Genomic DNA, 23,881 nt, shown 5'->3' on the forward strand with positions numbered 1-23,881 from the left:
TCTTACGCAGTATGAAAAGATACTTTAAATGGGGAAAAAAAGTTTGACTGAAGCCAGTGGAAGTTTTAAGGGACAGGCTACTCCCACATCCCCTCCAGTCCCAGTAATGCACCTTTCACTCTTCTCAGTTAATGGCAATGCCTCAGGATCAACCTGTCTTCACAATGCATTCCTGTTTGAGGAGTTTCTCTGCCTGGGATGCTACCTCTGCTTGAGTTTATGCTATAGCTTTCATGTGTTTTTGGGGAAGGAACTCTGCAGCTAACGTTTTTAATCAATTCCATAGTTTGTTCTTGGAGTATTAATCAAAATGTATCACTGGTCATAGAACTTTCTGTCTGGAATTCCTTTAACATAAAGGATTTTTTTGTTCTTTAATCAGAAATAACAGCTAATAGGGTGTTTGTTTGGGGCTGGGTTTTGGGGGTTTTTGTTGGATTTTTTTTAAGTATGAAAGTATAGATATTTGTGCAAACTTTTCCAAAATTTGGACAAGGCAGCAACAAGAGGGAGTAATGCTCCTGTAACAGTTCAATAATGACAACAGCTTTGGCAAAGTCCTGCACAATTTACTAACTTTACCTGTCCTCCCATTATCAAAATGAGTAGTATTTTTATTGGAAAAAGAGGTTGTTTACACATGCATTTTAGAAAAAAGTCTGTAGAGTGCTTCATACTTAGTTTGGAAAATGGAACTAATAAATTGATGCTTTCTCATAGGCTGGTTATGGACCCCATCCAGAAATAACGCACAACGAAGCTAACAGGGAACATTCCCATTGTAAAACTGCGGGGTGCAAATATCAAGCACAGTACCAAATGGTGTCACAGAAACTTTCCAAATGGCAGAGGGGGGACGCAGATGATGTGTGCTGAACTCACGGTAGCTCCAAATCAATGAATCAATATCAGAATTAAAAGGGGGGGGGGGGGGATTTTTGCCCTCATACTTTTCCAGACTTTCTACTTGAAGCTGTGTACATCCGAGCTTAGTGTGAATATTGTTCCCAGCACTGGACTTACACAGCAGGATGCCACTGGCAAAATACCTGCAAGATTAAAAAGTCTGGATTCCTTAACTTAAGGACAGATTGCTGTACATGCTCTAGAAAGTAGAGAATTGACAAAGAAGCCACAGCTCAATAATTTATAATGCAAGCCATAACTTCTAATACGGCTCGTATTTATGAGAAATGTGGCTCTTCCCATTTCATGATTTAGCCTGTGCACACTTGATCATACGAAGTAAAACCTGAGCAGGGCAGTATTTTAATCTGGACTTTGTTAATAGCACTTTTAACCCATAAAACTTAAAACTTCTTAAAACCGTTAACTCTGCTTTCACAGGAAAAATGAGTTAAATCCCTAGCAGTAGCTGCCTATATAGAGCAAGAATAGAAATTCCTGCTCATAAGCAAAGAAATTATTGTAACATGAAACAAGGGTTTGTAACAATAATTAGCGTCAGTTCTCTGACTAGTTATCTAAATCAGGAGCAAAGCCAGGTCCCACCAAACTCCTGAGACCATGAGAACATAGAAATGGCATAAAGCTAAAGGTGCTTCAATGCAGTGGGTGTTTTGGCTGGCCAGATGCTCTGTCACCTAGTAGTTGGGGGTGTTCATTTATTTATTTGTGGTTAATCAAGCCAGTTATGGCCTGAGAACAGAGGAGCGACTTGGTTGAGCCTGAACTGTGCTAAAACAGAGTCCTGGGAGTTAAACAGAGCGGGGAAAGAAAGGACGAAAAGAAAGATGACGCCGCATTCGTTGCCACCTCGGCATACAAGGAACGTCCCAGAGCTGCACGCGCGGGCAGTGACATTCGGAGGGTTGGTGAGGGACGGCTCACGGTCAGCGGGAGCGGCCGCCCCCGGCACCTCGCGCTGTCCGCACCAGCTCGGCAGCATTTCAGCTTCCAGCAGAACAACCGGGAGGGCTGCAACGCAGCGTGTGCTTCCAGTGAGTGAGGCGGGTCGGGAAGGGCAGGGAAAGACCCCAATGACAGGTGCTGAGCTGCAGCGCAGCATGGGCATCCTCAGCGCCGCCAGCCCGCGCGGGCCCGGGCCCGATACCGCCGGAGGGGCGAGGGGGGAAGAGAGGGGCGGGGACGGCCCCGGTGCCGCCCGGGGGCAGCAGAGCTCAAGGGCCGGCTCGAGCAGCGTCCGCCGCCGCGATCGCGCCGGGGGGCGGCCGGGAGCCCCCGTCCCGGCGGGCCACCTGAGGGAGCCGTCCCCGCGGTGGGGCACGGCCGCTGCCGCCGGGCCCCCAGACCCGTCCTGGGGCACGGCAGCGTTGCCGAACCCCCGGCTGAGGGCGACGGGGTGCCGCGACCGGCGGCTCCGCGGAGGCCCGCGGCTGGGCTGTGCCGTGCCGCCTCTCCCTTCCCCTCAGGGTGGGAAGGGCCGTCCCCCTCCCGCCCGCACCCGCCTTAAAACGGCCCCCGCCCGCTGCACGCCGACTGGCAGCGCCGCGCCTCGCCTCAGCGCTCCTCGCCGCCATGGGCCGGCTCCTCGGTGTCCCGCCGCCGCCGCCGTAGTCCGCCGGGATGAGCCGCTGGCTGCAGTGCCAGGGCGACCCCAACGGCACCGAGCCCGGCGCCATGCGGCCGCGGGGCAACGGGACGGGGCGGGCGGTGGAGGGCTGCAGCGCCGTCTCGGTGGCGTTCCCGCTGACCATGATGATCACGGGCATCGTGGGCAATGCACTCGCCATGCTGCTGATCTCCCGCAGCTACCGGGCCAAGGAGAGCCGGCGGAAGCGGTCCTTCCTGCTGTGCATCGGCTCCCTGGCGCTCACCGACCTGCTGGGGCAGCTGCTGACCAGCCCCATTGTCATCTCTGTCTACCTGTCCAACCGTGCCTGGGATGCCGTCGACCCCTCAGGCCACCTCTGTGCCTTCTTCGGCTTCAGCATGACCGTCTTTGGCCTCTGTCCGCTTTTCATCGCCAGCGCCATGGCCGTGGAGAGGACGCTGGCCATCCGCGCACCCCACTGGTACGCCAGCCACATGAAGACCCGGGTGACGAAGACGGTGCTGCTCGGCATCTGGCTGGCTGTGTTTGCGTTCGCCCTCCTGCCCATTGCCGGCCTGGGCCAGTACACGCTGCAGTGGCCTGGTACCTGGTGCTTCATCAGCACCGACAACAGCCAGCTCACTGGGAGCCTCTTCTTCGCCTCCACCTTCGCTGTCCTGGGGCTCCTCTCCCTTGTGGTGACGGTGGCATGCAACCTGGCCACCATTGAGGCCTTGGTGTCTCGTTGTCGGACCAAAGCAACTGTGTCGCGCTCCAGCAAGCAGTGGGGGCGAATCACCATGGAGACACTGATCCAGCTCTTGGGGATCATGTGTGTCCTCTCGACCTGCTGGTCACCGCTGCTGGTAGGTTGCCTTGCCGCCCGCTGTGGGTTAACCCCAGGCCTCCTCCCTCCCTTCCTTAGGGCAGGAGGCAGGGTGGCCCTGAGAGCCATTGGCCTGGGCAGGGTGGGAGGCACTGGCAGTTCAGGTTCCTTGTGGACAGTATGGCTGTGAATGGCCTCTGAGGAAAGGAAGCGGGGACAGGGACAGAGCCTGGGGGATGTCAGGTGTGGAAAGCTGGTAAGAGAGAAGCTGTGAGAGGTCCAAGAGGATCGCCAAAGTGCAGCTTATTTGGAAAAATAAGATGAAGGAACTAGAGTCAAAAGGAGGGACTTTGAGGAAAACAAGGGTCTTGTACAGAGGAGAGGCAGGATGCGAAGAGACCGTGGGTCTGGGAGCAGGACACTGAAGTTGGCAGGGCTCATGGCACAGAGCCTCAGGCACTGGGCAGACAACGGGCAGATTTAGAGGGGAGGGGGAGCGGCTGGCGCCGGCACACTGTGCTCCTACCCGGTGCAGCCTGACCAGCACATTGTGCCTACTTGATAGCACCATAGGAGCCTGGAGGCGACGGGACAAGGGGAACCAGAACTTGCTTGTTCATTTAGGGGAACCTGTGAGAAAGTTTATCGAGACCTTACTGTGATGGAACCCTGTCCTCATGGGAAACAGCCATTTACGATTTTTTCTTTGCTCCCACCTTGTAGCAAAACTTAGTTCAGTGCTTTATGAGAAAAGGTACGACTTGTGACTTTGCGAGTGCCTTCTGGTTTTCAGCAGATTGCTCACTGTATCTTATTTATGGCAGCATTCTGGGCTTTTTGTTTCTGCTTTTTTAAAGGACCCTTGCATTTCTTTGCACTATTTTGTTATTTCTCACTTACGCCCTTTCTTTCTTGTCAGACTGGGGTGAACCCCTCCTCATGATTTAGGAGTGGAGGAGGCTGAATCCATATCTCTTTCTGCCATGTGGGACAAGGGCACACCTGGGAGTCCGGTACCCCATCTAAAAAGGCTAGCTTATTCTGCTGTCAAAGGATAGTATTATTTTTGGAAAGTTTGTACTTGGGATCCATAAGCAGGAAAGGGCTGAAGCTACCTATGGTAATTTCAAAGTTATGTGAAAGGTACTTTATGGCTGGAGAAGGATTTTTCTTCCTTCTTGTGCACAGAGAACTTGAGCTCTTGTAAATGGGGCTGTGACAAGAGGAATGGCTGACAAAGCTAATGGCAGATGGGGATGAGGTAAAAATAGAAAACAAATTAATTTAATTAAGTAATGTTATCCTTGTAAATTAATTAAAAGTCCACCAAATCTCCAAAATAACCCCACCCCAGAATAAGTCAGAGGTTGTAAGTTAACTTTCTAAAGATCATTAACAGCTTGTGACAAAAGTAAAATATGAAACCACACTGAAAATTTAGTGAGAACTTGTGAGCAAAGAATAATGTTCTGCTCCTCAAACCCCAAGGAATGTTAGATTTGGTAAGCTAAACCAGAAGACTGACCTGTCACTGTTTCTGTGTCTCCGTGCATTGATTACCTGCAGTCCCAGACACCTTGGCCAGCCATTAACATTGCTGTGGCATGTCCTGCTGTTCCACTGATGTGTGTGGTTAAGTCCCAATGGGAGACAGTAGGATTTCTTTATTTTACAGAAGTTAACTGTTGCATGCTTGTCCATAATTAAACAGATGAAAAAAATCAGAAGGCATTTATTAAATGAAGGAAGGATGTTTGCCTGTCAGCCCTTGCTTTTGTAGTCTTTCCATTGGGACACAGGTTCTGCCCTGCCCTCTGCAGCCAAGACGGCAGGACCCGTGCTGCTCCCTCGACCGGCCAGGTGGCCATGGAGCTATTGCACCTGAGGGTTTAACCAGCCTTTTAGCATAGAGAGAAAATCCCTGAGATGAGGGACACGTTTTTTTTCTTCCTTCAGAACCTGAGTACTCAGAAAAATCAGTGAGGATGCAGAGATTCCTCTTGGTGGTTTGTTTCCCATGGCATTTTTGCAGATTTAACAGTCAGAAGTCAAATCGATACAGCTGCCCTGCTGAATGGGTCTGTGGGAAGCATTAATGGGATGAGTTAATGGAGCAGAGCCCAGGTCAGAGAGCCTGTTGTAAACAACACTGACACCTCCAGAAAACGCTCAGGAAGCTGGTAAGAGAGAGCAGGGCTTCTCGGAGGTTTGGTCGTGGAAGGTGAACTGATTCCCTGGCAAGGAGCCTGACGCTCCGAGTCAAAGGCTCTTTTTTTATCTCTTCCAGTTGAAGAAATTTTTATGATCGTGTGGAGGACTGCTGCCCCACTGGGTGACTCAGCTGTAATCCAGAGTGGATTTGTCAACAGTTCCCTTCCCTGTGCAGCAGCAACACATGAAAGCATGTAACTTGTTCTGTAGAGTTCTGCAAAACTTCTCTGTCTAGTCAGCATATTCTCCAGTCTTCGTATTCTCAAAATCAAGAATCATGACTACAGAAGCATATTTATACATACACTTCAACCTTTTCTGTACAACTCCAAAGTACGAATTAGGAGTAAGAGGCCAGATTTTTGGAAGAGTAATGCATGGAGTAATGCAAGTGCATTTTCAGTGAAAGCCAGATTGTAGAACTCATTTAACCTATAGCTGCATCATTTAGCAGTTGTAAGAAATTTAGTTGAAACAGGAATCCAGGGATTTTCACAGGAGATTTTTGTTTTTTTAAGAAAAGAAATCTGAGGTTTTGTCATGGTTTAACCTCAGCTGGCAACTGAGCCGCACACAGCACCTGGGTAGGATCGAGGAGAGAATTGGAAGAGTAAAAGTGAGAAAACTCGTGGGTTGAGATAAGAACAGTTTAATAATTGAAATAAAATAGTAATAATAATAGCAGAATATACAAAGCAAGTGATGCACAATGCAATTGCTCACCATCCGCCGACCGATGCCTAGCCAGTCCCCTGAGCAGCGGTCACCACCCCCTGGCCAACTCCCCCAGTTTATATACTGAGCATGACGTCACATGGTATGGAATGTCCCTTTGGCCAGTTTGGGTCAGCTGTCCTGGCTGTGCCCCCTCCCAGCTTCTCGCTGTCAGGGCATGAGAAGCTGGAAAGTCCTTGACTAGTGTAAGCACTGCTTAGCAACAACTAAAACATCGGTGTGTTATCAACATTATTCTCATCCTAAATCCAGAACACAGCACTGTACCAGCTACTAGGAAGGAAATTAACTCTATCCCAGCCGAAACAAGGACAGTTTTATAACTGAGAACTAACGGATTCTGACAACTGTTACTATTAGGTAAACAATACCCTTTTACACAGACAGTATTTTTAGACTTGATCTGTTGATGAAAATGACAAAATCAAATGTGATTTAACAGAAAAATTAAACTTCTGACGATAGTGGCTGTGCTCTAAACGGCTTAACGAAGCATCCCGCCTTTTCTTCATTTATGCTGGATTTGGTAGAAGAGAGGAAGTGCATACATAATGCAGGCATTGTCTCCTTTTGTTGTGCGCTCGGGATCTTACTTGAGAACGTGGGAAAATGCTCCACTTAAATAAGATACTGCTTTATCATAAGTGGTTTCCAGTTCACGCTAACCTTCGATTTATTTTGGTGCTCAACTGTGGAGTATCAGCATTGAACTAAACTGACAGCAGATTGAAATGAGTATGAGGTAAAATAGAGGAAGCTATTCCTTGATTGCACAGAAACACCGGTGCAGCAAAAATTGGAATTCTCGTAATTCTTTTAGAGCTCCAGGCTACAAAATATTCATTGACAGAGTTGCTTCAAGGCTATTTAAAACCAAAATGCTCAGGTATTCTGCTGCTTTTCCTATTTAACCCTCCTGACAGACAGAAATTAAATACATTCTCCTTAACAGGTATTTTTATTAAAAATATATTATTTTGTAATATTTTTAGATGTACAAAACATAGTTATGGAAAGCACCTTCACTTAGAGAGAAAAAAAGACAGTGATATCACTGAGCTGCAAGGAAAATAGATGGCTCTTTTTCTATGAATCGGTAACTCTTCCCACTAATGCTCTGCTTCCATCTGAGGCTGAAATAGCCACCTGTTTCAAAACCACCCCAGCGTACTGATCATTTCAGTTTGGCCAAAAGACTGGATTTTGCTGGATTGTATTTGTCTAGATAAGGTCATAACCAAGTGGTAAAAATTAGACCACATTTGTTGGAATCCCGCTAGACTTTGATGGGACCTTGTCATGATTCCCTGCATTATTATCCTTCTATAAACACGTTCTTATTAAAATCCTCAGCCTTCTCCAGTAATTCTCTGAGAGGATTGCAAATTATTTCACTATCATATGTTTCTCAGAAACAGAGAAGTGATTTGCTTGAGGTTGCTCTGCCGGTGAGTGGCCTGTGGGGTGGCAGATGAGAGAGCACTGCATGCAGTGCTGCCTGCACACATGCCAGATGTGCGGTGCTGCCGTGCAGAAAGCAGCACGGCCTTGATGCGGAGCCGGCTCTGAGAAGCAGTTCTTCCCAGGACATATTGATACGTCTGTGGTCCATGCACACCAGGAGGTCTTGCATTGCCCTACTGCAAGAAGGTTGATAATAAAGATAGATCGTCAGGTGCCATATAACTTAGATCCTTTCTGGATTACTGTCAATCTGATGGATGAGCAGCTACAGGGAGGGGGTGAACCAAGGTTAAGGTGGTGCGGGTCCAGACATGCCCCTCTGTAGTCTAGTTGGCTGGACTTGTCTTAGCTTTGCCTGCAACAGGCAGCATTTCTACTTTAAAAAAGAAATCCGTGTCCATTGCTAGGCAATGGGAAGTTCTGCTTCAGGGGTCCACAATCTGTAACGGCATTTGGCCTGCTTGATCTGAAGTCTTTCATTCTGCCTCAGCTTCAGCAGAGGTGGTGGAAGAGAGTCCTAAAAATTTAATGAGACAAAATTACAATTTTGATTTCAAAACAAGATGGTACATGACTATAGGTATTGTTAGTCATTACAAGGAAAAATCATATCCTCTCCATTGTGGCTTTCCGTAGTTCACTTACCACAGCCACTGTTTGTATTTCATCAGGAGAATCCTCTGTTCCTTCTATGGCTCACTTCTTTATGTGTGAGAGAATTATTTAAGCAACAGATTAGGGGTAATGGGAAAGGAGAAGCACTGTAAGAGGATGAGTCCTCCTGTCTTCATGATGCATAGAAAACATGTTTGTTTTTTTGGAAGCTATCTCAAGAAAAGATTTTGCAGTCTGGGACCAGGAATTTCCCATCAGATTCTTACCCCACGTTCCAGCTACTCAGCTCTTGCTTGGCTGAAAAATATGCACCTTTAAGCACATCAGCTGTTTTAGTCTTCATCTTTTACTGCAGATAGCAGCAGTTTCCAACATAGTTTGTAAAACTGGAAAAATATCTTCGGGAAAGCGGAAGCCAGACATCTTCCCGCCCCCCTCCCCCTAATGACAATGGAAGTCCATTCTAAATTTTTTGCAATATAATAGTAAGCTGCCTGGGAGTCCCTGAGGTAACACAGGCTGCCCATGTAAAGTTAAGCTGGTGGCAATATATCACAGTGATGGTTGCCAGCTGGGGAGCCTATGAAACAACACTGAAGAGTTCTTGTCCAGCTTTATTCAAAACACTGTAAAGATATCTCACAAAATGCATCTTGTCTTTGGTTGCGAGTTTGAAAACCAAAGCAGTGGAGGTTTAATGTTATTATAAAACTACATTCAGTGATAACAGTAAAGTTTTATCTACTCTAATTGAATAAACACAATTATCAACTGTATTTTGAGCCAAATTTTTTATTGGCATAAATTGTGTAGTTCCATTGACTTTATTCCACCTGATGTTGTTCCTCTACCTTTTGCAGTCTTTCTTTTAATTCATTTAGAAGACCAGTACAGGCCATGATAAACAACCTCGAAGGATATCAAACAAATAAAATTTCCACTAGAGCAATTGTTGGTCCAACAAATATTCCAGTAAAGGAATATGACGTAATAAAAACAAGCAGAAGTTGTCTGCTTGGAAAATGTATTTTATTAGCCTGATATTTTTGTAGCTCCGTGGGTTCACTAACAAAAGAACAAGACAACAAGGTCTGCAAAACAAGGGTCATTGCAGAGTTCCCAAAGGAAGAGCTAGAAGAGCTGATCTGGGAGAAAGTAATCCAAATACTGGGAATGACAAATGCGGTGTGGTTTCCATTGGCTGTAACGTGGGCGCAGCATATTTACATAATATTGCTACTCTTTATGGCATGGTGATGCTGCTGTCCCCCTCAGGAGGTGGGTTGTGCTGGACTCTGGTGGGCACAGGAGGCAGATGCTGCAGGCAGCGTAGATGGAGCTGTGACAGCGACAGTGTCCTAAACAGCCGGAGGTGGCAGAGGAAGTGGTAGGATTGTGGTTGTGTGGATCTGGTGCACAAGTGGCTGTTTGATGTGGTCTAGATCTGTATCTATCTGTATTTTTAAAAAGCTCTACCAATGGTTACTCATTTTCATTTTTATTTAAATTAAATGTAGTAGATGGAATCCTCAACTGCTTCTATTTAAAGAAACAAAAACAATTCTACTTTGCTGTCCAAGCTGCCCTGCCTTCCGGACTCATCTAAGTCTATCCAAGGTCAACACATGGTTATTGATCTGGCACCCAGAATATCCCTTTGAATGGAAAAATCCTCCCCTGTAGCCTCTGCTCCTGGTCACTCTTGCCCTGACTGTCCCAGTTTCTGGGGACAGCAGCAGTCCAGACGTGACCTTTCTGGGTGACACTTCACTCTGAAGACAGCTTTCTGTGGGAAAACCTTGGCTGGGATCACTCAGCTTGTGTTGCTGCTGGTGTGGATTGTCTTGGTTCTTTTGAAAGGCTGAAGTCAAGAAGTTGGACAGGGCTGTGAATAATTGACTGCGAGTCTTGTCCCTCGGGCTGTTCCCTGTGTTTTCAGAACTGGCTGCCAGTTTATTTAGTGTATGGTACCACTGACCTTTGCAAACACAGTGAATTAGATGTGCATCAGAGCCTTTGTGTATAGGTATCCATCTCCTTGACATACACAGTAGACACATCAAAATGTGCGGACCTACTGCATCTCAATTCTGCAGGATTTCCAGACAGTAAATTCAGACAGTAAAGGTCTTCAAGTCATGCCCAGAAGAGATTTGCAAGCAAAAAAAGGACCTGTCCGGGAAAAGTTAGGTATTCAATAGCCCTATCCTCGGAGTACAGTGTAGCACACAGGCCCTACCCCTGGCTTCCCAAGTGGCAGGTCACTTCACACTGCCACACTTCAGTCCGTGGTAGGACTCGGTACCCAGGGACAAGGCCTGCTTGCAGTTACCTGACGGACATTATGAAGCATGCCCCGTCCTCACATCAGCTCTACCTTTTTCCTTGCTCTAAAGCACCCAAGAGCTTCACTGTGCATCACAGCCAGGTGTAAGAGCACAGGTATTTTCCCCATTATACAGCTGATACGCACGTCATTTGGCAGCAAGTTGCATGGCAAGTGCCTGCTCAGAAGACGTTTTGTTCCCCGTGTTTATGGGCTCCTGGAAAAAACACTGCAATACAAAATCTAATGTAGCTTATCTGTAGAGAAGCAACTAAAAGCCTCTAAAGTGATATATTTTTAAGCAGCTGTAGTTGGTACAGAAAGCTCAGGAGAAAACTTTAGACAACTAAACCATGGAAAATTATGTATGTCTGACATCTTTCAAAATGTGATTCATGTTTCCCATGGTTATATATTAGTATATAAGAGCATCACGACACCAGCTTTGGTGAGGTCTCTCACCAGCTTTGAAAAAAAAACCAAACAAAAAAGGCTTGTCACTGTTTTTACCGGAATAATCAGCAGCCTGATAACAAAATCAGTGCTCCTGTGGCTGGAGCACTGCACTGGAGATCCCAAGCTGGGTTCTTTTTCAGTCACAGGTTTTCCGTGCAGCCTGTAGCAGCCCTTGGCAGTGTCTTACCCTTCTAGTCTGTAACATGAGAATAAAGGTGTCCTTGTGTTTCAAGGCTCATGGCATTGATAGCTGTAAAGCAAGTTTATGTCTTAATCTGGAAAATGAGGGCGTACAAAGTATTGCTATTTCAGTTGATTGAATCATTATAGTGCAGTCTTCAGTTTGTAAGTAAGTCTTTTAAAGATTGTAAGCCTTGTAAGCAACCCATAAGAAAAATGAATCCTCCCTGCTGCCTGTGCCGTACCAACAGCACGTATCTTCGCTGACACTTTGAAATATGAGTGATAAAATTACCTTAAAATACAGATTTTGGGGTGAAAATATTGATCAAAGCTGCCTCTTCTTTGGCTTTTCTGAATAAATGAGTGACTATTGCTGACCAGTGCTTATGTCCTGACATGTGCCATCCATGTAATACCCATGGCAGGACCCCAATAGCTCTATGCTGCGTAACTAGTATTGTAAATCAAGATGCTGCGATGCCTGATGGCATTTAATCCCCCAAAAATCAACCTGCATGTAGCTTTTGGCTCCCAGGCCAGAGCTTGCTGATCTGTGCTATGAGGTATGGGAGACATCAGTTACAGAAACTTCTACTTGTGTGAAACATTTTACAGTGTAAATAGTGTCTCTTGGTCATGCCAGTTCGGATGCTGTGGGATACAGATTCCTAAACATATCGCTTTGTTCACTGGGGGAGCTGAACTGAGGAGGGAAAGGAGGAAATATACATCAGGTTAACACAAAATGCAGTCTGTGGCTTTTGACAAAAGAAAAAGATTTTTTTCTGTTGACTTAAAATGTTTTCTTGACTCCTAGCCCAAAACACCTTTATTAACCCTTTTCTTTTAATTTGGCTTCGTTCATAAGCAGAATAGTTTACCTTAAAATTAAATTCTAAAATGTAGAAGTCATAGAATAAAACATCTTAGCTTTTAAAAAAATGAAGACATTTTTGTAGTTGAAATTCTTTTTTCTGACATTTACTCTTCATAACATAATTCTGAAGAGCTCTACTCATCACAAGTTATTCAGCTGTTCCTTGTAACTGCGATAATATGATAATGATAAAATTAAAGTTCCTTTAAGTCAATTTTGCAAGGTCAGTAATTTGGCCTTCTAGCCAAGGCCATCTTGAACCTCTAGGATTTAGCACACAGCTTTCTGTTGTGTCTCAAGCAGGGAAGCAGCATGTGCTGCCTTGTTTTAGCATGAGATCTATAAATAAATCTGACTGATAACTGAAAGGTATCATGTTTATCACTCATTTTACACACGCATACGCAAACTGAGCTGCTCTCTCAATGCTTATTCGCTCTGGTCACAGTTTGAATTGGATGAGGGAGGAAAAAAATTTCTTGACAGGATTTTGTCTTTAGGGATATACAGTGATATACAGATAACAGTCTCTTAACACATATCACTTTTTCCTCCTAACCTTCCTTAGATAACGATGTTGAAGATGATCTTCAGCCACACATCGTTTGAACACTGCAAGGGATTCTCCGGTGAAGCCCAAAGCTCAGAACTGCACAAGGAATGCAATTTCTTCTTGACAGCTGTGCGTTTGGCCTCGCTAAACCAGATACTGGATCCATGGGTTTACCTGCTACTCAGAAAGATCCTCCTCCAGAAGTTCTATCAAGCAGCCAACACTGTCTCCAAGTGCTCTAACAATGAGTGGAAAGAGAGATCAATCACCTTGTCAGAGGAAATCCGGCGGACAACGGCATGAAGGAACATTGATCCATTTGCATGGAAGCTACTTTTGCCAACGAGTAGTTTTAAATCTTACTGTGAATTGGGGTATCTGTAACATGTTAGCATCTGCATAAATAGCTGAAAATGGTATTACTGAGTAGACTTATAGTGCCAAATAATTATTTAACCAATGTGCCAAAAATTCTCCAATACAGAAGAAGGAATTTCTACATTCTGTTGTTATCGCCATTCATAACTGAGCTGCAGAACATGATGTTTTGTGTGCCTACAATAGAGTTTGGAGGGAATTTTCTTGCATTAAGGTAGAAAAAATGGTTTTCCTATCAGGGGACACTTGGAACAGATTCAACAGATTCAATTACTGAAGAGACCCACTCCTATATATATTTTAATACTAAGATTATCTACTTCAGAGAGTCCTTCTTCCTCCTTTTTTCTGGAGGGACAAGGGGAGAAAGGGGCAAAAAATACAAGAATTAAAGGAAGACAAAATTAGGAGACTTTATTTGGATTTCAGTGGCTTAAAACTGAGAAGGTTGTGTTGTACCAATGATGGTATATCATTCTCTTTCAAGAACTGAAGGTAGCACGAGTCTCATGACACATGGATTTGTCCTGATAAATACTCATTCTGCGTGGATGCTAAAGTAAGCTCATCTGCTGCGGAGGATGTAGCATTGGGACAAATAGCACAAGTGAGAAATCTATGATTTTTTTTTTAAATAGCAGCCTGTGAAATAGCCAGGCGTAACAAGAATTGCTGTTTGCAAAGCACACTATAAAACTACTTTGAGCAGATGGAGAGAGTGATAAACAGGTTGTAAGAGACAGTAAATGTTCTTCCTGTAGATTAACGGCAAAGGTTTACGAAGCCAAAAATACTGCTTTCATATGAGTTGTTTTCGTTGGAAGTGCACATGTCTAGGAATAAAATTAACATCAAATAATTTTTAAGTAATGGGGATGCCACTCAAAACTTCTTCATTACTAAAATGTCCTACAAAGTGGCCAAAATAGTAACCCAAATGAGTTTATTTCTTCTTTCCTCCAAAAAGACACATTTCAGAGATATGGCAGCTTTGGCAATTTTTAAAATAAAGCAAACTGGAAGAGGTGGGTAGAAGTGTGTGCATTAGTCGGATCTTTCCCCCAGGTAACTTTCAGGTTTCATTAGAAAACTGAGTTCTAATCCATTTGCGTCACATCTGAAGTTTATCTTTACAAGGGCTACATTTTTTCCTCGTTTTCTTCACCCTTTTGTAGATGATAGCCTCTAATGTCTCCTGTTGCATGGCCTCTTGGGTGAAATTAGGTGCAAATACAATAAAATACAATATAACATACAGTAGTACACCATATACTATGTGCCATATAGTATCGAATTCAGGGGCCTTAAAGGCAAATGTAATCCTGCATCTGCTAGGAATTTCTTGCACAGAACTTTTATTTTTACTTCTCTTCCTTTGTCTATAAAAGTAACTACTCAAAAGAGAAACTGGCTACTCACTTTTCTTGTTCTGCTACTGCATTTTCTAATTGCTTATCTTCGTATCAGTCAAACAAAAATAATTAATCTGACAGCAGTAGCCACTATCTGCATAAATCTAATTTTATCTGGGTGGCGTTCGAGTGCAACTTAAAAGCTAATGTCTGTCTTTAATTCAAGAGCCAGCCTAAAACCACAGAGAGGCACATTTTGTAAGGTACTGCCTTTCTTTTGTCAGTCCCATCATCTTCTTCAACTTCATGCAATAAATTCCTTTTTCAGTTACGAGTCAACTGCATCCTTCAGGCTGTGAGACCCCATGCTCGGAGCCGCGGGGCCCTGGCGAGCTGCTGCACTGTGTGTGAGCCAGTGTTGCATGTAACGACTACACGTGCCTGCACATCAGTGGTGCTGCTAGCCCCAGTCCATTTACTAATCAGCACTTTGGGGAACACGGTGAAATAAAAATACTACTCGTTCTCTTTGAAAAAGTGCCTTGCAGGATTCATACTTCTTTTAAAAAATTATTCTGGAATATAAAAAGCCTGTTCGTCTGTCCAGAGGATTCGTATTGTTCAGTTTATGTACATTAGCTTTTTAAAACAAATAAACAAACCCAATCGCTTGTAAAATATGTCGGGATGACCTTAACAATTAGACTGAATCATTCTTTGTCAAGAAATTTCTGAGCAGCAGCACTTACAGAGCATACAGCCGACTCTGGGATCGTCAGTGGGAGAGTGAGGGAGAGGTTCTGCAAGGAAGAGTGAATCAATCCCCTTTTTATCAGCTCTTTTATAGCAGCAAGAGGGGAATGCTGTTTTTTCCTGTACACAATCAATCAAATACATGGTAATGAGAGAACAGCTCAAACGTGACATTGCCTTAAGTCGGCTGTGGGAAGGGACCCTTGTTCAATTCTAGAGTAGCTGGACATGAGCTTGTTGTTCCTAAGTGTCAGGGGTGGTTTCACTTTAGTTCACTTAAAATAATTTTGTTATGCCATGCCTTTTCTTAGTGAAATAGGACACTTATATTTTGTCCATCTTTGGGTGTGGTAACATGAAGAAGCTACTTTAAATATCAGAAAATGGGAAAGAATGTCTGCTTTTAATTTGTTTACAGAAAAGGAGTTTAAGCACTATTTGCCAGCCATGACTGTCGTAGTGGAACATGGCTGGAGGAACGCACTTTCAAAAATGAATTCAAAGAGTTTAGTGTAAATGAAAACTTTTGTTTCCCATTTACTTGTTTGAGTGGTGTATTTTTGTTGCATTTCTTTAAAGATGCCTTTTATGTGATGTATTTAAATTCCACTACAGTAGTATTTCTAATACTGGTTTTAATATGTTGTACTTCTGTCAAAGATGTTATGGGAACCATAATGTATGGAAAAATGATTCTGAGATCATTTTTTGCCTTAAAAACTAGCTTGTTTGTGTACCAAATCAATGTGTGTTGTATCAGTCAGAATAAAAGTTCAGCAGAATAACGGGTCTCCGTTTCCTTGATTACTCTTGCCTGGGGCAGTGTCACAACAATTTTGAACGCCCTGTACAGAGCTGCAGGTGGAAGCGCAGCCCCCGGCGCCCGGCTGTGACCGCTCGCTGAGCAGATCCATCCTGGCGAGTGGAGCTGCAGGGTGCTCGCCCACCTTCCTCCCTGCTGCCCGCTCCCGATGGGCTGTGCACAAAGCGGCAGGGGATGGAGAACGGACCATCCTAACTGCAAAGCATGGGTTAGTAACAGGCCTTCCAATAAATGGTTAAGTGAGTTTTTCAAAAGCACCACCTGCTGATACAGTAGAACAGGTCCTGACAGGTTTACATAGATCAGATTTTATCTGCACAGTCCTCCAGCTAGTGACCGTCACCTGTGGGAACCATGCTGCACCGCTGAGGAAGGCTGGTTCAGTTTGCTGGGTCAGTACAGGCTTTGCACTTCCTAACTCGCTGTACGCCAAGCTCACGCCTCTCGAGTGCTGGGTGGGAAAAGCACACAGGACCAGGACTCTCTGCACCCCCAAATCTACGACCCAGCTCAGTGTCTGAAGCATTTCAGCCAAGCCCGTGTACCAGAGCCCACGTAGGTGACCATCTGCAGCCCCTCTCACCAAGGGTGTTCCCACATTTTTTTACATTATTCACATTATTTTAATTTTTTTTTTTTTTTTTTTTTTTTACATTTTGTAATTTTAACACAAGCTTCTTGGGCTTCTAAAGCAGATTTATACAGAAGAGCAGCGACTCCACTAATGTGCTGGAAGCATCGTTAGGACGGGCAAACTCAATCCACCACCACAACAGAATTCGGTGTGCTCCTCCGGAGAGTCAGTGAAATGTCACTGTGTATTTCTCCCAAGTTAAATGACCTTCAGAAGAGAAACAGCAAACAACTATATGCAATTTTCCCTTATTTCAAATGCCCTGCCTGTTCCCTTACTGCTCAATGGATTTATAGTAATTGCCATGTGGTGGTACCATGTTTCACTGTGGACTGGCACCCCAGAGAAATGGCCGCTAGCTAATACACGGAGGATAAATACCCAGCAAAGCTCATCTTTCAAATTACAGCTTTTCTTGGCTACTGTCCTGAAAGGAGATTCTTCAGGAAAAAGGAGTCCTTCATGAAGGACTTACTGAAGTTTCCCATGGGTGGGTGCCCCAGGACAGAAACCTGTTTATCATGTAAACCTCTCCTGCAGCTGGGGCAGAGCCTGAGCTGCTGGGTGCAGGACGTAATGTCAACAGTCACAGGCTGATAGAAACCTTGAAACCAGTGCTTTGCAGCTAATAATATCAAAAGCACCTTTATTTAAATTTTCTCAACCTAGCATGTCACTGCAGAACTGGAAATACTCACCACCACTTAATTTTTATCTATTAGTGTGCAAATGTGAGCAGCTGGCAATCAACAGCGATTGCTGCATTGAAATCTTTCACTTCTGGGGACCAGAAGGGAGCATGAACAACTTCATTATGTGGATGCTTCAATATAAAAAGGGACACTTTTTGTAGCAAACAGACTAAAACCAAATTACGGACAGAGCATCTCTTGTGACATACCCGAAGAGACGTGCAGGGCAGCAGTGGTACCGAGCATAGTGGTTTGGGCTGTGGTCACTTTGCAGTGTCACACATCGCTCTGCAGCTCTGTGGCCCCACATCGGGTCCTATCGGGTGAGAGCAAATGAAGATATGTGCCACCCATGGTCTGCCAGCAGCCAGAGAAGCACATGCGAAGCAAACCGAGGACTTCAGGAGCCCGGGAGGTCCCAGTGGCTGTGCACAAAGCCCGGGCTTCGCTCTGCCCCACGGGCACTGTGGTGCCTCCGAGGGCAGGCAGGGGCTGGGTCCCTGCCAGCTGCGAGGTGGGTGCTCGGTGCCCGTGGCCATGTCAGCAGCACCCAGCTGGCGGGCTCATTCTGTGCCAGCCATGCACACCAACGGTGGTTGCCCAACAGTCTGTGACACAACGCTGGTCGAGCTGCCCCAGTGAAAGCACCTTGGGCTGGTTTCCCCAAGCCCTGCCAAGGTGGGTCCTGCCACCCCCAGAGCAGCGCGGCTGGAGCCTGGGGGTCGCACAGGAGCATCACCAGACCCCAGGTGTCGGAGTGACTGCTGCCCTTGTCTTCAGCTTCCTCCCTTCAGTGGCCACCCCTCACCTCAACAACAGGCACCCGCTGCACAAAAACATCAGCCCGGCTTAGCAGAGCCAGACCAACCCTGTGAGCCCAGTGTGACCGGCAGCAGTACCGCCTGCCTCTCACACTCGCAAACAGGCTTAAAGACGTCGATCGATGATCTCAGTGCTGATCGATATTGCTCTGAGCACATGAATTTGAAAGCAAACAGGTTGCACAGATGCGGCATTACCCAAGATGTTTATTTACAAAACAAGCATGCAAAAGGCGGCCCAAATCTTGCAGGTAAAGGAATTGTGAGAAATGGATGTGTTTGCTGCATGGTGGGAGAATAAGGAAGCTGAATAATGCTCAGTGGTAAAGCATGAATCACTCCCCAAAAGAGCAAGACAAAATTGGCAAGGAGGAGGTGTCAGGCACCCAAACTGGCCCGATGAGCTGAAGTAAAACCTCAGATTACTGAGGTTTTACAGATACCTCTGCTAATTGCCACATTTTCTAAATTAAAACATAAGCTTTAGACAGCAAGAGTAACAAATCCCGAATTATATTGTTTTCATTCACTTGATGTTTGTAGATAACATTAAATAATTCAGAGTAGAAACTTAATAGCATGCTGGTCAAAGTCTGAAGGCTTGTAAAGGCAACAGTAGTTGAGCACAAGACCCCTCCTGCAATGGTCACCACCATTTTATTTAACCGGGGTTTTTTTGCTTAGTTACAGTTTTCTCCTTCTGGCTTATCAGTTCAGAGTAGCAGCTCAGATGCCTGGATAAGTGGGAGGATTTGGGGGTTATAATACAGAAAGAAGGAGCCTATTTCAAAGTCTGTGGGAGAAGAGGGCAGTGCAAAACCAGGGCTGACTCATAACCAGCCCCATTAGCCATGAAAAGGCAAATGCGGGTAAACGCGAAGGGGAACCCAAGGGGAGCAGTGGGGCAATGCTGGGTCTCCGCTGTGCTGCCTCAGGGCTGGCTCGGGGCTTCAGCCCCACCACCGAAGCAGCAGGCAGGGTGAGATCAGCCCGATGGTGAGGCGCAAGGGAGCAACGCTGGTGGCCAGAGCTGCCGAAGACGGTGCCAGGAGAGGGAGGTGGCAGCCGGTCTTGGTAGCCCTCCCACCACCTCGCACAGGCTCCTCCAGAGAGTTTACAAATGAAACCCTGGCATCAAATAAACCGTCCCTGCTGAGATGGCCGCATGCATCCCTGTGGCACAGCTCCCCGCGGCTCCTGCCCCTCAGCCCCCAGCCAGCACCAGCGTGGCCGCCGCTGAGGGATAGGCTTTCCAACACAGCTCAGCCTTGCTGCAGCTCCACTCTCACTGCAAGTCCCACACATCATGGAAGAAACACCTCACCACCCAGCCTCAGACCCACAGAGCATCTAATTTTAAGTTTCCTTTTATCAGCTAATTTGATCTCAGTTTAAAAAAAAAAAAAACACAACAAAGAAACTATGTTTAAAAAAAAAGCAGAATGCTAGAGAGCATTAAAGGCCGTGAAATGAAAGAGGTGGAACCACAGAAAGCAAATTATTTTATCTTGAGCAGCAGCAGGAAGAACAACAGTCGATAGGTCTGGTTGCCCAGAGACAGCAGAAAGCTCCCCAAAAGCACGCTCTGCGGGGATAAACAGCTTTTTCAAGATGCACAAGTCTCTGCCCAGAGTTACAAGAACTTTGGTGGGATGTAAAGTGTGTTTTACAGGCTCAAATCCTGCTCGGGCTCCCTTGATGAAGTTTTCACCCAGAGGAAGAGCTGATTCTGAGCACAGCTCTCCCCACCAGCCCCCCTGGCCACGCTACCTCCGGGCACATCCCTCGGCTCTCTGCCCAGCAGGGCCGAGCAAGCCCTGGGGAAGCCGGTGGTGGTTTTCCACGTGCTTCCTCCATCCGTGGCTCATCATGAGTCTCCATGCAGAGTCAGAGCCTGTGCTTGGTCTCATGGGGGGCACGTCCCACTCTCGGGGTGCAGGCACTGCCCTGTTTTTCTTTAACAGATCCCCAATACAATTATAAAAATTAAATGCGAAGCCTGTATTTTTCATGATGTGGAAATGAGTATTTTAAGAATACTGTTTTGACAAATTATAAACACAGTGACAAAGGCAGAAGATAACAATTTTCAAATAAATGTGTGATACTGGGTTACCAGCGGCATTGACAAAATGGCCCTAGGTGTGAGCTGATCTCTGTCGGAAGTGGGAGCATCTGACTGCCTGCAGGTAAGATGCTGTATATTCAATGAAGTAATTTAGATCACACCAATGCAGTAAAAGATTTGGGACCAGGGATAAATTACCTACATGAGCTCTACACCCAAGGCCACTTTCCATGAAGGAGTGAGGTGTTCCCCTGGCTCGCAGCGACCCCTTGGCCCCCCAGTCCTTAAAGTCCCATGTGCCCAGGACATTCCCCAGCTCCTTCCAGTAGTGCTGGGCTTCACTAACCCTGGGATCTGAGCTTGGCTGATGGTGAATACATGAAATGCCCATTTATTTCATATATATATAATATGCATGACTATCTGTGCACTGTACAGATACACTAGTGTGCTATTGCACTTGTTCCTATCTAATCCCAACTGCAAATCAAGCCAGTTTCTGTGGGGCAGCTTCTTCTGTGCTCAGGTGTTCAATGAAGAAGTTCCCTGGACCCAGCAGGATCCTCTTGTGATGGCCAAGCAGGATTTCCACCACAGCGAGGGCTGGCGCAGCTGCATTATATGGACACAAGATTGGACCTCCCAGCTCCCACGGACTGCGTGCGAGGGGGAAAGGAAGGAATATCTATAGCCCGGGGTGCAAAGGGAAAAAGAGCCATCCCTCAGCTGCCTGCTAGCACCCAGAAATCCTTGAGGACTTCCAAATAAGCAATAACCCAAACTTGGCTTGTGAAACAACAGCTTGCAATCCACAGGCTTCTCCTGTCCAACAAGCTTGGGTCTGTTGGATCTTTTCCAAAAACTGTTGGCAAGAGCAACGGGACCGGAAAGGTATTTACAGGCTGTGTCCTGCGGATTGCTGCGGTTTTACAGGGACTCAAGTCACCATGTAGCTTGTTGGAATTAATGTTCCTGAGATTCCTACTTTGAGATGGTCGGCTGAGTCCCAGCTCCTTTCTGTGCATTATTAATCTGCAGCCATTTCACTTAATAACAACAGGTTATAAATTAACTGGCTGCTACTTTTATGGTTTCCCAGGTTTTTCTCAGCGGAAGCGTGGGCACTGCAGTGAGCACCATCCTGGGGGGTTGTGCTGAAAAGGGTCAGAGCTTGTCCTGGCTTCAGCAAGCAGCAGTGAGCTATTCCCCCGCCGCTGGGCAGCAGCACGCCCCAGCGCCCGCAGCCCAGGGGACTGTCGGTGCTCCCTGTGGGGCCGAATTCAGCCCTTCCCCAGCACCACTGCCATCAGAACCGAGCATATGCTTGATGGTTATCCTGCTCCTGGGCTGCACACACTGCAAAACTAATGCTGGGTATCTTTTAGCCAAACACCTCCATGCTCCATTTTCCTCGGTGTTTCCATACCTCCCGGGAAGTGCAAAGACAAAGTTTCCGTTTCTGTCAGGATTTAACTGCTTGTGGGGCTTTCTGAAGAGACCCGCTGGGGTGCCAGGGCCACAGGGTTATCCCAGGCACATTAAAGAGAAAGAGTCCTGGCTGCACGAGCACTTGAAATGCTGGCAGGGGCTCTGCCCTGCCGCGCCTGCGTCCTGCCTGTTGCACTACTGCCTTTCCCCAGCATTGCCGGTGAAAATACAGAGCACCAGCATGCTATCTTTGGCATATCTTAGCAGGCCACGGAGTCCCAGTGCACAACAAGAGCAGCAGTGGCAGGCAGCTCGCCGGCAGGCAGCTCGAAGCAGGCAGCTCACCGGCAGGCAAATCACCGGCAGGCAGCGTGCTCTGAAGCAGTAGCAGAGCAGAACTTTGGACTGGTGATTTGCGGTTCACTCTGTAGATCCAAGCCATTTCTGGTTGACCCCAGCCTGTGGCAGTCTTCTGGCTGGCTTCATCAAGCTCTGGTTTCCCTCTGAACGCTTCGAATTTTTCAGGAATGAAGTCAAAAGGAGAATTAATTCTGAGTTCACCCAGGCTTGTCCCTGCCAGCATTGCCGTAAAGCACAGAGCAGTTTCAGCAGGCCCCATCACCGATGCTAACAGGGAATGCACAGAAATTCAGCCCTTGCTTTGGTCCACTGCAGAACATAAAAGAACCACTTTGAATATAAAGTATGTTAAATATGTTCAAATGCATTTTATTAAAGACAATGTATTTATATTTTGGGCCGCTTTGTTTTGATAATATATTGTAGCAAAGGATAGAAGCCCCAGCTATTATGACTTTTTGTAAACATTGATTTAACAAACCTTGTCCACCCTTCAACATACAGGCTATTTGCACAGAAGGGAGCCACAGTTATTACATGCATCCATTAGGAAAAATAAATTCAGCATTTATAAAGGCTCTTGGGCTTGCAGATGAAAAGAAGCGTACACCCTGTTTTAGAGTGACTTTACAGTGTGAAGGCATAATTCCCAGCAATTTGTGGTTTATATGACAGGTTGGAGTCAGTTGGATTTTACCTGATGTATTTGCAATTCACTGGCTCTGAACGTGAACAGGCTTTAAAGAACAGAGACAAAAACATGCCTAGAAACCCTTTGCCCACATGTGGGCAAGGTTTTGTCCCATCCTGCCAAATTAGGGAAAGGTCGTAGCCTGTCTCTCCCACCATGAGAGCTGTGTGACGCACAAACACCTCCAGTTCCCCTCCAAGGGCGCTCACCCGCCAGTGAGTCTGGACCAGTCTTCATGGCTAAGTACTGTGCAGTAGCCCGAGACCAGAGAGATGTCCCACTGGAGCTGGGATGAAGCCCATGTGCCGAGGGCGACAGCACATAGAGGCAGGTTTGGGGTGGGAAGTCACCCCTGCCACAGAGCTGACCCACCCCAGGACTTCACAGGCTGGTGATGCTTCAAACCTGCCTCGACCACAGCCTCCCTCCATCCCTTCCCCAGCACAGGCAGACAACATGCCAGGGGCCTCTCTTCCCCGCAGGGGAGAGCTGGCTCCTGTAACTCAGGTGTAAGAGATCTTAAATCTTTAAATACTGATACTTAAAATCTTTAAAACTAAAGGGATCTTTGAAATATTAACATCTTTTATGGTACATAAATGTCATGAAGGCAAGGAAATATCAGCTTTTTGTAGGGCATCTCATTTAGCAGAATAAAATGCAACAAGGTTCAGTGGCTCAAGACTAAAACCAGAGAGTTTCAAATTACAATTTAGGTGCTATGTATGTAAAAGAGTGAATGTAGCCTTATACTAAATCCGCTAGACGTGATAGAGTCTCTATCTCCTGGAGCCATCAAATCATGACTCTTCCTCAGAAGAGGACAGGTAAAGCCTCCGCTGACACATTCACCAGGCCCTTGCACTAAACCACCTCACTGCCCTTTCTGGTCTTCAAAAGTTGCTCATTTTTCTGTTAAATCTGTGCTATTACCTTGCACCGAATGAAGAGGGGGTGAGTCACTAATTTACAGGGATTGGATGTGTCGAAACACTCTGGAAATAAATTATTTAGCCTCAGAATAATCAGGTTTCTCCCCGTCCTATCCCTTTCATGCTGCTGCTCTTGATCTTTTGAAGGCCTTTGACAGGAATGTGAGACGAGGCTACAGACTCTGCAA

At 46.1% G+C, this 23,881-nt stretch overlaps 1 protein-coding gene across 1 annotated transcript; it reads left to right on the forward strand.

Annotated features, from left to right (window-relative positions):
- The first annotated feature begins 2,532 nt into the window (after nucleotides 1-2,532).
- On the forward strand, nucleotides 2,533-16,021 carry PTGER3 (prostaglandin E receptor 3). Its single transcript, XM_076339940.1, has 2 exons — nucleotides 2,533-3,381; nucleotides 12,777-16,021. The coding sequence occupies exons 1-2, from the start codon at nucleotides 2,548-2,550 to the stop codon at nucleotides 13,062-13,064; spliced, it is 1,122 nt and encodes a 373-aa protein (XP_076196055.1). The 5' UTR covers nucleotides 2,533-2,547; the 3' UTR covers nucleotides 13,065-16,021.
- Nucleotides 16,022-23,881: the final 7,860 nt, after the last annotated feature.

Source organism: Aptenodytes patagonicus, chromosome 5 (genome assembly GCF_965638725.1).
Source record: "Aptenodytes patagonicus chromosome 5, bAptPat1.pri.cur, whole genome shotgun sequence".
In the NCBI taxonomy this organism is placed as follows: Eukaryota; Metazoa; Chordata; class Aves; order Sphenisciformes; family Spheniscidae; genus Aptenodytes; species Aptenodytes patagonicus.